At 38.3% G+C, this 14,691-nt stretch overlaps 1 protein-coding gene across 1 annotated transcript; it reads right to left on the bottom strand.

Moving 5' to 3' along the window:
- Positions 1–826: 826 nt before the first annotated feature.
- Positions 827–3,233, bottom strand: LOC149242777 (uncharacterized). The gene has a single exon (XM_089374315.1). The coding sequence runs from the start codon at positions 2,853–2,855 to the stop codon at positions 1,305–1,307; it is 1,551 nt and encodes a 516-aa protein (XP_089230441.1). The 5' UTR covers positions 2,856–3,233; the 3' UTR covers positions 827–1,304.
- Positions 3,234–14,691: the final 11,458 nt, after the last annotated feature.

Below are 14,691 nucleotides of genomic sequence, written 5' to 3'. Positions count from 1 at the left end.
AACAAGATCAGGCATGAATGATCTACTTCATATTTTCTTGAGAAAAACAAAGCAGAGGACACAGAAGAAAAAAGAAAAATCTTACAGCTTGTAAGGGTTCCAAGAGGATTAAGGACACCATATGCGGTGCATATGATACTCTCCTCAGGATGATGGTATCTACATGTCATGCCAAATTTACAGTCAACCATCTTCATGTAGAACTGACATTCTGGTTGATCAGGCTTTTCATGAGATATGCTTGCCTTCTGGAAACTGCTTGATATCTCTTAAAATGTCAAGTAGACCGATGTTTGGGCAACCAGTGGAAAAGAAGAAAAGGTTCCCTAAATTCCAACAGTTATTGCATCTATTTGAGATGTGAACTCAAAGTAAAGTAGCTCCTATTGCTTATTGCCAACAATCTGGAGAAGAAATTGTACCCACCTGCCCTTGTGGCAAACAAATACTTGTGACTAGAAGTACAGGAATGACCTCCAAATAATATCCTCTCCAACTGAGACACGTACCCATGACAGCTTACAGATGAAGGAGATCACTACAAGGTCAAAGCAGACAGACACCAAGATCATACTTGTCTTAACTAGTACAATTTGAACGGCAGAGATTTAAATATTCAAGGATTTGCAGATGATTAGTAAAAGAATGCATGGTACTAATACATGACATGACAATCATTACTACTCGTTGTATATTATAAGAGGAACAAAGTATTCAATCGATCTAGAGTTGAGGCTTTTAATAATGAAACAAAATATTTCACACAGCCTTGACACAGGCACAGCAAAGCAAGCTCCAAATTGCAAACAAACTTCAGTTCAGGACATTAAAAATCGGTTAGTCAATTTCATAGAAGTACAGACCATCAGTGAAGGTACACTCTATCAATGCCAACGGCAATTCCCAACCATTTTGGCAAACCAGTTCCAGATTATTATGAACAATATTACTGAAATTTATCTGGGGCACTTCATCAGTTGAAAGTTGCACCAAACTAACTGCTAGGCTAAACCCATTTAAGACTGAACCCCTGGTGCATTTAATGAAAATGTGCAGCCCATTAAACACTAAACCAAATAAGCTCTCAGATTGAACACCTAGTGCACTCTTATAAAAACTCCATTCAAATTTCAGATCACTTCATCAAGCTCAGCCACCAAACCTGTTTCAGATAGTTTACCTAGTGCACTAATACCAAAATCACCCCAGCACTTCTTCAAATGCAGTTCACTCAATGGTACTGAATCTAGCCAAGTGCGTTTCGGAAATATCTTTACAGATGATGTTGTTTACTGCTGAATATGTCAATGTCGTGAAAAATTTTCTATGCTCTCATGATATAGTCTATTGGCCTCTTGGGATGAGCCTTGGTTGCATAGGGCATCCTCAAGGATGGAATATGCAATAATATCAGGGACATAACCACTATCTTTCATCTTTTTAAATAACTTAATTGCCTCCTTAGGATTACCCCCTTTGCAGAGTCCGTCCATCAATGTGCTGTATGTAACAACATCAGGGCTCAGACCCTGCTTTGGCATTTCATAGAAGATCTGTTGAGCTTCATCTATCCTACTATGCTTGCAGAGTCCATCTATGAATGTGTTATAGTTAACTAGGTTAGGCCTGCAACCGCTCTCTGTCATTTCTTGAAGGAGTTCCCCTGCTTTCTCCAGATTACCCACCTTGCAAAACCCATTTATAAGTGTGTTGTATGTGATTTCATCAGGTTGATTGCCCATTTGCACCATGCCATCTACCAACCAGAGAGCTTCTTGAAGCTTGCCTTCTTTGCAAAGACCATTACTCAGAGCATTATATGTAATAACATCTGGCTTGTACCCCTTATCCAGCATCTCCTGAAGCAGTTTTGCAGCCTCTTGCCATTGCCTTTGCTTACATAGACCATCAATAACTGCATTATATGTAACGACATTGGGGTGTATATTTTTGCTGAGCATTTCATTGAAGAGCTTCCTCGCCTTGTCCAACTTGTCTTGTTTACAGAAACCATCAATAAGCGCAGTGTATGTGACTGTATTAGGACATATGTTTTTGTTGGGCATTTCATAAAAGAGCTTCATTCCCTCGTCCAAGTTGCCTTTCTTGCAAAGACCGTCGATCAGAGCAGTAAATGTAATAACATTGGGGTTATGCCCTTCTTTTAACATGCGATACAGTAGTTTCTCGGCCTCCTGGAGCTTACCTTCTTTGCATAGTCGATCTATGAGCGTGGTAAATGTGACTGTGTTCGGCTCATAACCCTTTTGTAGCATAACAGTCACTAACCCGAATGCCTCGTGTGTTTTCCCTGTCTTGCAGAGTCCATCTATTAGGGTATTATACGTAAAAAGATTAGGAGCCTGTTGTTTGCTCACCATTTGATTGAAGAGATTGACAGCGTCCTCCATTCTACCTACCCTACAAAACCCTTTGATGAGGGTACTGAAGGTTATGACATTTGGAACATGACCTTGTGCTTCCATTTCTTCAAACACTTTCAATGCATTATTCATTCTGCCAGATTGACAGTGACAATTAATGACAATGGTAAAAGTTCTCAGATTCGGAACAATGTCCGCTTCAACCATAAGTCTGTAAACAGACAGCGCTGGTTCACGTCGATTCTGTCGGACTAGGCTACTTAACAAATTATTACACGTGATGAGATTTGGTTTCGATTCAGATTTTGCAGAAAGGAGATGCTCGAAGGTCTCCACGGCCTCTTGAAGCTTGTTGGTATCACATAATGTTTTAATGCGCGTGTCTGCGTGTCTGGAATGGGCAAATGGGACCTTCTTCTTATTCCATCTGAAAAGTATCGTCCTACTCATCGTTGCAGCCGCCATGATCATGTGTTGTGTTAAGAGTGAGCAAAGTTAGATAAGATAAGATAAGAGTGAAATTGATATTGAAATTGCACGGTAACCTGCTGTTTGTGGGCACATCCACTCGTCATTCATCCTTCAAGCGAAAATGAAATGGAAATTGCCTGGTGGAACACCCACCCCTTAAAACCCTAAATTGGCTGGTGGAACATCCACCCCTTAAAACCCTAATGACTGCTGTCTCAACCTTTCCCAATGACGAAGCGAGGGCCATCCGCGTAACGACTTGCAGTCTCCTTTACTCCACCTCATAAGCTGGACGCTTTGAAACATCCTTTGAATAACAGCGACGAGTGTTTCTCAAATCTTGCGAAGAAGAAGATCTAGTTGCCACACTGTTGCACTCCATAAAAAGACATGTTATATGCTATTATGTATTTTGTGTTATTTCTACATTATTGAGTGTTCTTTAATTTCTTTCTCAATTCAAATTGAATTAGTGATATTAAAGTAATATATGCTTTGTTATAGCAAAGTTAGGGTACAAGAAGTTGGGCCATCAAATTAATCCTTCTTATGAAGAACTTTATCACTAACCTTAGTGGCCTCACATGGCAAATGAAATAAAAAAAGATGGTATAGTAAGATATCTTATCAAGTTGTTGATCCCAGAAGCACTTGAGCAATAAAAGAATGAAATGATGGACTATTTCACCCAAATTGAATGATAACGGAAGCACTTTAAAAATTAATAATTTTAGAGGAATGACACATTTCAAGGTATAAGTTGATTTTGATATCCCTCTACTAGAAGGCAAGATAGATGTAGAAGTTTTGGAGATATGGTTTAATCTACTATTGATCTGTAAATTGTTGTGGACATTCCACTAAACAATTTGTCATATCATATCTAATAAAAAAATTACTAAACTTCAGAATCTATAATGTGAGGGTTAATGTTTTCGTACATTTATGAAATTATTAAGATATTGTTTGTTGCATATGCATGGAAAATATATACATGCAAAAAACAGAGAACAAATAGAACAATCACTCACAAAACCACAATAACACAAGATATGACCTAGGAAAAGTTTTCAAAAGAAAACCCATTTGGAACGTGAAATTGCTTTGCTCTCTACTTCTTTGAATGGAAATGGGTGCAAGTACAAAGGAGTGAGACATATGGCCTGTGGGTTACTACAAAACATAATCCCTCTTTATTTTCTCTCTCTCTATCTACCCACTCTCAGCTACTCTGATCATCTATGGAACAACATGCTCTTGAATAGAATGGGACCTCTTTTCCTCCTAGTGGCCTAGTTTTAACATAGCCTAATAACCAACTAGGGGTTAAATTTGACCCATTCAACCCTCAATATGAGTTATGAATCAACCCTTCTAAAGTCTTCTTCAGAGTTCCCCACATGGCTAGCCCCTTTTCCATGAGTAATGGGGGTTGATGTGGCACCCTCTCAAATTATAGTGGTTAATTTCAATAGGTCAACTTCTGGGATGTGTAACTTTATCATACAAGATTTTATTGAGGTGCTCCTTGCACCACTGGAAAGGTATCGATGTGTAGATTATGGAATCTAGGTCCACAGTAAAGTTGGGACCACAAAAAGTGGTCATTGAAGGCCTCAAAAAGGTTCCTAAAGTTTTTCACCTGAAATTTTCCAAATTGGGATTGTCAATAAAAATTACCCTAGAACTGAATTCTTCAAATTTTCCACTCTAGAAGCATCAAGATGGATGAAAAATAATATATTGATTCAATTTAGATCATACTTCCCCATTTTGGCAAGATTTTAGTCCCCAAAAACCTTTACTAAATGAGGTGAAGATATTTTCCCTCTACCTTCTCCCAAGAGTACCATGTAGCCTTGCTTGGAAGTTTTCCTTTCAACCCATTCTACCAAAGTTTATGCTGCCCATATCTTGTAGTTGTATACCTCTCCTCTATTAATTTTTCTTGAGAATTTTCCACTAAATCCTCTATAGAAGGTAGCACTTGCTCCTCTTCCTCGTCTAACATGGAAGGCTTGTAGAGTTTCAGATCGTCTACTTTTAGTACTAAATGTGCATGTATGGGGGTAGACTAAGTCTATAATTAATATATCCCATGCTTTATAGTATCTCAAAGGGAACATATCCAAGAGCCTTTATTTTCTTAGCAAGACCATGTAGCCTCTCCTTGTTAAATTGTAACCATACTTTGTCTCCCACTCTAAATGACTTATGTGTTCTATGTTGATCATGCATAGCCTTGTATTTTTCATGTGACTTATGCAGTGCATCCTATACTTGTACATGGATTTTCTAATTTTATCAACAAATTTATCTACCCTTAAGGCATCACCTATAAGATCTTCCCTCACTCACTATTTTCCATATGCAATATCCAAAGGTGAAGGTGGAAAATATCCAAAACAAGTTTCAAATGGGGAGTTATAAATAGAAGTGTGGGGTGTTATGTTATAAGAGTATTGTACATATACTATATTTTCACCGCAAGTCTTTCGATGCTTCTGATTGTAATCCATCAAATGTTGCACCAAATGCTTGTTGACCACTTTTATTTACCCAATTGTTTGTGGATGGAATGTTGTAGACCTATTCAATTTCATGCCCATATTTTCTGACAATGTATTCCCAAATTCACTGAGAAATTTTGTGTCCCTATTTAAAACAATGCTCCTTGGGATTCCAAAGTGCACCTAGTTCAAAGAACAATTTCTTTTTTCTCACTAATGCACTTTTTACAAGGCAAGAGAACATATATCTTACTTGACCTACCAACTACCATGAAAAGGTAGACATGTCCTTTCTTGGTTGTTGGTGAACCTCCCACAAATTCCATGGAGATGTTTTCCCAGGGATGAGTGGGTACAGGTAAGGGATGGTATAGACCTTGTTTCTTGTAATTAGGCCTACTGGTGTAGCAAATCATACATCCTCTTATGCACCTAGCTACTTCTTCTTGCATCCTGAGCCAATACACATAACTTCGAAAGTTGGTTGGTGTATTCCCTACACCAAAATGTATTGCAGCCTTAGAGGCATGAGCCTTTCTTATTAGCTAGAGTCGCTCACCTTTAGAAACATAGAACTTGTCCAGCCTATAAATTAAACCATTCTAGAGATGATATTCCATTGTGGTGTCACCATCACGCACGTGACTCTAGCTCTGCAACCACTAAAACAAAGCCTTGAAGTTCTCATCCTCTGTGTATGCTACTCTATATGCATCATGAGTGAAAGGCTCCATGTGCATCAAAGTTCCCAAAGACATGATATTTGGTGTGGGTAGCCTTGAAAGAATGTTGGTCAGCTTGTTTGTGTTTCCCTTATTGTACTCAATCACTAATGAAATTGCTATGAAAACCCCATCCACTTCCTTTCTCATTAGATGGTGATTCCACTTTTGTACAACTTGCACTAGAGCATAGAGCTCCTTGTCATAGGTAGGACAGTTAAGAACCGCTCCATGAAATACTTCAAAATAATAGCATATATCCCTTCTTCTTTGCATCAAGACTGCTCCCATACCATACCCACACAAATTTTTCTCCACTTCAAAGGGTTGTTGCAAGTTTGATAATGCATGAACTAATGCATGATTGATTTTATGCTTCAACTCTGCAAAGGCCCTCTGTTGACCCCTTCCCCACTGGAAAAAAATTTCCTTCACTGTTATAGTGTGGAGTGGTGTTGATATTTTTGGAAATAAATCTATGAATTTCTTCAGTACTATGTTGCCCCAACAAAACTCCTAACCTTATAAATATTGGTAAGCATTAACCACTTCATGATGGACTCCACCTTGGTTGGATCTATCTTTAGCTCTCCTCCCCTTATCACATATCCCAAATACACCAGAGACTAATATGGAAACTCACATTTCTTTTTCTAGTAATTGGTGCTTATTTAATATCTTTAGTACTTGTATTAAATGTGAGATGTGCTCCTCTCAAGTAGCACTATATACCAGTATGTCATCCAAATAAACAATAACAAATGAATCTATAAAAGGGGGCATTATATCATTCATTAATGTCACGAACATAGATGGTGCATTGCATAGGCCAAACTACATAACTAACCACCCATATAAACCTTGTTTAATTTTGAAGGAGATCTTATCGGTATCTTCTTCTCTAAATTGAACATGGTGCTACCTTGACTTTAAGTCCAAGTGCATGAAGTATTTTTCTTGTTGCAACTAGTCCAACAAATCATCTATCCTTGGAAAGGAAGACTTGTTCTTGAGCGTAATTTTTAACGCCCTGAACAATGTTACCAACTTAACGAGAATTGTAACTTCAAAATGAGAATCTCCCCAAAAAAACCCTATATTTGTGAAAAAATATGAAAAAACTCCTCAAAATCAAGAATTGGTGGTGTTGCATCATCCTATTTTTAGGATTAAAATTCCAACATTTTTCGACCATGGCATCAAATACCAAAATCACAATCATGGAAAACCTTTAAATTACAACAATTTTCAACCATGGTGTTAAAGACCAAATGTCATGACCTGAAGAAAAAAAAAAAAAAAAACAAACAAACAAACAAAACGAAACAAAACAAAACAAAACAAAAAGAACAACAACAACAACAACAAAACAAAAAAACAAAAACAAAAAACAAAACAAAAACAAAAAAAACCAAAAAAAAAAAAAAAAACAACAACAACAACAACAACAACAACAACAACAACAACAAAAACAAAAACAAAAGCAAAAACAAAAGCAAAAAACAAAAAACCCTAAAAAAATTGACATTTTTTAACCATGGAATTAAAACCAAATATCATGAGTACAAAAAAAAAAAAATGACATTTTTCAACCATGGAATTAAAATCAAATATCATGAGTACAAAAAAAAAAAAAAAACCTAAAATTTTGACATTTTTCAACCATGGAATTAAAACCAAATATCATGAGTACAAAAAAGTTTAAAATTTAAACATTTTTCAATCGTGACATTTCATGACTAAAAAAACCTAAAAAACTAACACATAGATCAAGGAGTAATTCTACCAAGAGCAATTTTGTTTTCAAAGGTTAAAAATATAGCTCTTTTAAGATCTTAGCCTAAGACAACTTGACCCATTTTCAATGGGACACTACAATTGCAATATTTTTTCTCTGTGGTTTATAAAATTATCATTAATGTACACAAAATCATGAAAAAGACCCTTAAAAAAATGATATAATGTAATTTTTTCTAATATATATATATATAATAATTTGTAAGGTGGATTTTATTGCCTTCAAAAAGTTGGAGTTTACATCAAGAGTCTAAACAAAGTTTCTGGTCTCTCACTAGGGAGACCAAACCATAACCAAAAAATCACTCTCCATAGAGGACAATGAGATATGAAGACAAAAGGAGATCACAAAATTCAAAATATAATTGTGGTACTGGCCTAGGATGCTCTCACTCATAGTATTTATATAATAGAAGACACAAAACATAGACATGATTCGGCTAGGATGAGGGGTTTGAATCTGAGACTGCAACCTAGATAGGCTCCTTTAAATCTGCATGTATGCCAAGTTGTTGATCTATCATGTCCAATATGTTGTCCAAATCATTCAAATGGTGATGTAAGTGCTCTGAGGATAGAAGGACATCCCCCCGGTGCTCTTATCGATCCACAAGTGTGCACCCCAATAAGGATTTCATCTACCAATATAATTTAGTAGTTTGCATGTACTGGTTAAAATAACCCCTGGTGTGTCCTGTGTCAGGAATCTAGTCTACCCATTCAACTAGGATATTTGTATCTAAGAGGGGAGTTCTATGAGTCAATCCTTCCCCCTCAGCCTGGGAAATTTCTTCTTTTATGGGGCTTTGCATCAAGTCATGATAACGTCTAGCAAAATCCTCGAACCTATGATGCATGCAATTATGCCCCCTATGGGCCCACTCTTGATATTATGCGTCCCCACTTTGAACCCACACTCACTGACAAGGCACGGGAGCAAGAAGAAGTGTGCTGACAGCCTAGAACAAAGGTTTAGGAAAGTTGATAGGCTTAAAAGAGAAAAGGTGTTGCCACCCAAAATAAAAATTAGATTGAACACTTATTCCAAATGAGGGATATATCTAAAATGTTGACTAAAAATCCAACGCAACTAAGAGGGGGGTAGAAATTACATAATACCCCTTTTTCCCAAGCATCCAATGATTACAAGGAAGAGTATTATAGTAATTGCAAGAGAAGGGGATGAGTGCACATTTAAAACAACATGCAGGAAAAAAATATTTGAACAGGTCATAGACCAAAGCACTTTGAAATTATAGTAGAAGGTCCAACCACAAGAACCTCAATGCCCATCACCATCCCAATAAGATTGGTGATACCCTGATGTCCCCACACACCCTAATTCTAGTAAGAGGCCCTCATAACTATTTGGGGTAATTTAGAATGGCTCTCGGGAAAACCAACTCATTAGAGGGGGAAATAGCGATAACAAATCTCCAATCCAACTTAGACACCAGAAGAAGCCATGAAAGGGAGTTACTGTAATTCCCCAAAGAGACCAGCAACTGCACTTTTGAGACAATACGCAAGGTAACAAAGTTAACACATACAAGAGATAAAAGAGGATCAAGGTCACAATTATACCAGCGACATCAAGGGCCCAAACATTCTCCTTCAACCATAAGATGAATGGGTTGGTGCTCTCACATGTGATGATACAGGCTAAGAAATAGCACCAACTTCCTTCTTTGAATAATGCCAACACTGATAATCCTGTAAGTGAGGAAATATATACTATCAAAACCAGTGCTAGAAAGCATAAGAAAATCACCCAGAATCTAAAGCTTTCACAGAGGATGGAAAAAAACGACAGCGACACTGCAGAAGAGTCAGTTGGATTGGTGCTTCCTCCCTAAACTCGAACCCAAATCCACAAGATTATTACAACACCATACCAGGATTTCTCCTTCCTCCACGGTCGTTGCCTACACCTAACTCTACAACATGTGCATAGCCAGCCAAAAACATTAATATTGCTTTGAGAGTACATCATGAAGGAGGTCATGATATCTCATTCTGTTAGGTCCCTATAATAATAGTGTATTCCCTTATTATTATTGTCATTGTAGCCCCTTATTGTTATTGTTGTGCCCATGTTTTCCCCATATTGTTATTATTGTGCCCCATAGAAGCCCAATATTGTTATTGTTGTGCCCTTACATTATTATTGTTATGTCGGCTTTGACTATATTGTGACCCCTTAGACTCCTATATATAGAAAGGAAGCCTTGTCATTTAAATCATCCAAGAATTGTTCATTTGTGTAATGTAAAGGAGGTTTCCCCCTCGAAGAGGCTTATTTTGAAGTCATTTCTCTATCTTTTCGTCTATTTTGTGGGTTGGTTGCATAACAAATGGTATAAGAGCTTTGGATTTTAGGGTTTCACTACTTCAAACAGGTCATCCTGGCATTTTCGCTATAATTTTTTCTATGAAGTTTCAGAAGCTAATATTGAAACCCATTTGAGTTGAAATCTTGATAAACTTCGGGTCTGAATTTCAGATCTTGTCTCGCTATTTTCAGAGATATGATCCAAGGAAGTTAGGTTTTTTGCAGACTCCCAAATTATATCTCAAACAGGTGACTTGGGAACAATCATCATAACTTTCTCTCTGAGCATCAGATTGAAATTTCGTAAGAAGGTACAAAAAGAGAACAAACTATAGTTTTCTGTGTATCGGTTTCAGGTCTGAAGGTTGAAACAGCGACATGTGGCACTTCATACAAGTTCTCTCTATTAAACTAGTCTATAATCAGGTCATCGTGAGAGATTTGGAATAACTCTTTCTTGGAGAATCCAATTGTGATCAGACTTGCGGGGTTGGAACGAGGACTCGAAGGGCTACCATAGGACCAAATTTCAGACCTTGAAGCTCTGAGATTACAGAGATACAATAGATTCAATATCGAGCTCCTACAAAGCCAAAAAAGGTGTGTAATCTTTTTAAAATTTTGCATAATTTTGGTTTGAAAAAATAGTTTGAAGGAATTAAAAGGACATAGTGAAGCATAATTATCATTAATTGATGCCCTGAAGAAAGAAAATGGGAACACCTAGTAAGCAACCTGAAAGTTCTAGCATGACTCATGAAGAAGAGGACGAAATGCAACACCATATATCAAAATTACAAGACCAAGTGCAAACAAATTTCACTCTCACAAAAAGTAATAGAAGCTAAGATGGATGGTTTAAAGAAAGGCATGGAAGTTAAGATGGATGGTTTAAAGAATGGTGTGGAAGCTAAGATGGATGGTTTAGAAGTAAACATTGAAGATTTGAAGAAAGACATAGAAGATTTGAAAGGAGGTTTGGCAAAGTTGCTACAAGAAATGCTTCCTAATGGCAAAAAGGTAGCAGAGGAAACACATGATGAGAATAAAAGAAATGTTAGTCATGATTTCATAGACTCTAACGTTGGATTGAAGATCCACCATGTTCCAAAGATCAATATGAGAAATTTTGATGGCAAGGATCTCGTAACATGGATATTACAGATGGAACAATATTTCGATCTCCATAATGTGCAAAACACACAAAAGGTACGCATTGTGACTTTATATTTGGAACCCAATCAATTTGTATGGTATCGATGGTTTTTCTCTTGTAAAAAAATTGTCACTTGGGCAATTTTTACGGAAGAAATGATAGCACATTATGAGGATACAAAAAGCAACACCTTTTTTAGCCAATTGATAAATCTCAAACAAAAAGGTTCAATGGTGGAGCACATTGAGGACTTCCAAAAATTGAATATAAGGGTAAAAGATATTCCATAGGAGCATAGGATTTATGTGTTCATGGGGACTGTTGGAGAGGTAAATCACCTTTGCGAATAGAGGCGATCCCACTAGCCCAAAATGGGTCTAGCAACAATCAAACAATGCTATCACGCAAGTTCCTAATTGCAAATTAAAGGTGGATTATGAGAACCTACTTGGATTCCAACGCTAATGTTGTAGAAGAGTTGACACTCCCGTTCCTTTGCTCCGGTCGGTCACGATCCTCACGATCTCCGTGAATGGACACCTGCACATGCAAAGAACGATACGAATACAAGCATAAAATCCAATAGATGCAATTATGTATCGGTCAGAAAAGATATAATTCGAACATCATCATAATGAACAGCAAGAATGGAACCATAATGATAGTCATCTATTATTGATAATCAAAAAAGGAGTATAAACCGAAGTTCTGACGTCAAATCCTCCTTTGGCTGGGTGATCAGCTACATAAATCTTGCAAAGCTTGTCGGAATCGGGAACAAGCCTCTCTCTTTCTTTGATTATGAATGCAAAGAAGACTCTTACAGCAATCTCTCATACTTCTGACAGTATCATTCTCCCTATGCTAAAAAACTAGCTTGTCAAATGCACCAGAACAAGCTTTTATAGATGGAGGAGGAGGAAGAGATACAATGAATCCAGACATCCATGGGATAAGCATTATCCTCGAAAAGCTATTATAGATAGAGATACGATGAATCTCGACATCCATGAGATTGGCATTATCCTTGAAAAGCCTCTTGAATCGAAAGGAAAAAACTTTCGAGCGTGCTTTTGTTAAAAAACTTTTCCAAACTTGGTTGGCGCGGGTAAGATTCTGAGACAGAGCGCCAACGGGCGCGCCCTCTTTGGAGAATTTCCCCCATTGGCACGGGTGATACACTGTGGATCCGCGCTAATGGAAAAAGGGGACTTTTTAAGGATATTCTGCAGGAGATGTCTTCAAGGCATATGAAGTCCATACTTAGGGGAACATAATGCAAGTGTTTTCAAGCCATGTCACTTCTCACAAGTCCTGGAATGAGTCCTCCAAAGTGCGGGAAAGGGGTAACAGGGACGGTGACCAATGGTGACAAATTATTGTGTAACAGATGCCCCCTAAAGCATGAGGCCCGAGAGAGAGAGAGGGGTGAAATGCTTTACAAGAACACATGCAGCTACCGCCGGAGAATCTGCATAGAGAGATACAACTGATAGCTCAAGTACATGATATATGTGGTATGGGCGCAACCATCCATAACAGAGTACATAATAATCTAGATCCATGGTATGGGTGCAACCATCCGGTGAGGATCGATGAATAGACTCAGGTATGGTCGCAGCCATCTAGTGAATGAGTCATGTAACAATAATCCATAAAACCGCAGCCTGGATTCCAACAGACAAAATCCAGGGTCTTGCGCTCCATCTCGACCCGAACAAAAGTACAAGTTCAAGCATGTGAATATATGAGTTGAAGTCGAACATGCATGAACATCGTCTGGTTACCAGTCAATAATCAAAACTGTTAACAGATGTGAGAGGTACCACCAATAATGACAATGGCCCTCAAGGTACTATAGGTACAATCTACGGCGTGTGAATCAGCGAGATAGTGTCAAACACCCGTAGAATCATTCGATCGGAGGCCAATGATGAAAACCTCACGTCGAACACGAAGAACCTGCCATTGAGGCATGCAGGCTCCAAGGCACCGGAAGGGAGTCTCTAGATCAGCTTCCTGGATAATGAGCTGAAGTCAACAGGAAGTGACCTTGATCGAAGGTGGGCCATAGTGTTTCCCACATCATCGACACGAGACAAAGGAAGAATGTTGTGGTAAATCACCTTTATGCGAGCTATCAGAGGGAGGTTGTTATTCTGCAGAGGTCAACTTCTCTTGAAGATATCGGCGGCATGACAGTGGAATTGGCAGTATTTGACATCAATGGATCAAAGGTCATGGTGACGAGGCAATGAGCAGATGAGAGGTCAAACAGGATTACCCAAATCCACGGAGGCAAGTGAAAAACGAGATGAGATGTCCCCACCCAGACACGAAAGCAGACAAGTGCCATGTTCAAGAGCGACATAATGCCGACACGACAATAATTATGGTTCCATTTTTCCCCACCATTTCTGGCGAGTACCCGAGTTATTTTTATTAACAAGCTTGACGGGGATAGCATATGCTTGTAACATCATCTTGATGGAATCCAATGTCATCAGGTTTTAACAAGTCTGACAAAGGAAGAACTCGGCGCCTTTTCATGTTTAGAGAGTTTGAAAAGACAGCAGAAAAGAAAACTCCAAGGGTGTCCTTTTTCTTATAGTTGTGTCTCTCGAGCCCAAAAAAGTATAAAACAATGCTTGAAAGAACCGCCCGACCATTACGATCGAGGAGTACTTTTCATGAGTAGTGATTTCGACCTGAAAAAGTAAAAAAGCGATCGAAACCACGTCGCTTCGTAACCGTTAACGAACCTGAAACGACAAGGGTCCGACGATCTTTTCGTTTTTTACGCGGTCGGAAAAGAGTTTAAAGACGACGGCCTCTTATTTACGTTTAACGAGTCAATAGGGATAACTCGACGATCTTTTCATGTTTAGCGAGTCAGAAAAGAGCTGAAAGATGACTCCATTTTTATTCTCTTTAGCGAGTCAACAAGGGAAAAGTACTCGGAAATCTTTTCATCTTTTACGAGTCTTAAAAGAGCTTAAAGGAGACTCGTCCTAGAGGAACGAGTGGTATAAAGGGTAGCAACTGGTTCCGGCAATGGTGGAACTACTCAAAACATGTAATGGTCAAGAGGCTGGCTAATAAAACCACTCATCACTGCGGTTCCTCAGGAAAGGATAAACATCCAAGTGAAATCATATGATCGGCCAAAGAGATGGTGGCGATGGAATGAAACAACCAAGGTTCATCTAGCAAAATGTAGCAGATAGGCGGCAATCACAAGACGTAAATTAGGTATGGGTTCATTTTTACACAAGCTTGAACCATGGAGAACTTTGCTTGGATTCGGTTTCATGTTTAC

Source organism: Pinus tabuliformis, chromosome 8, assembly GCF_031772625.1.
Source record: "Pinus tabuliformis cultivar Carrire ecotype Pingquan chromosome 8, CPIR1, whole genome shotgun sequence".
Classification (NCBI taxonomy): Eukaryota; Viridiplantae; Streptophyta; class Pinopsida; order Pinales; family Pinaceae; genus Pinus; species Pinus tabuliformis.
Note: the sequence above shows the minus strand (reverse complement) of the source record. Positions and strands in the feature narration are given on the sequence as shown.

What these genes read in the sequence shown, in the direction of transcription:
- LOC149242777 (XM_089374315.1), bottom strand. Translation starts at nt 2,855, where the DNA reads ATGATCATGGCGGCTGCAACGATGAGTAGGACGATACTTTTCAGATGG.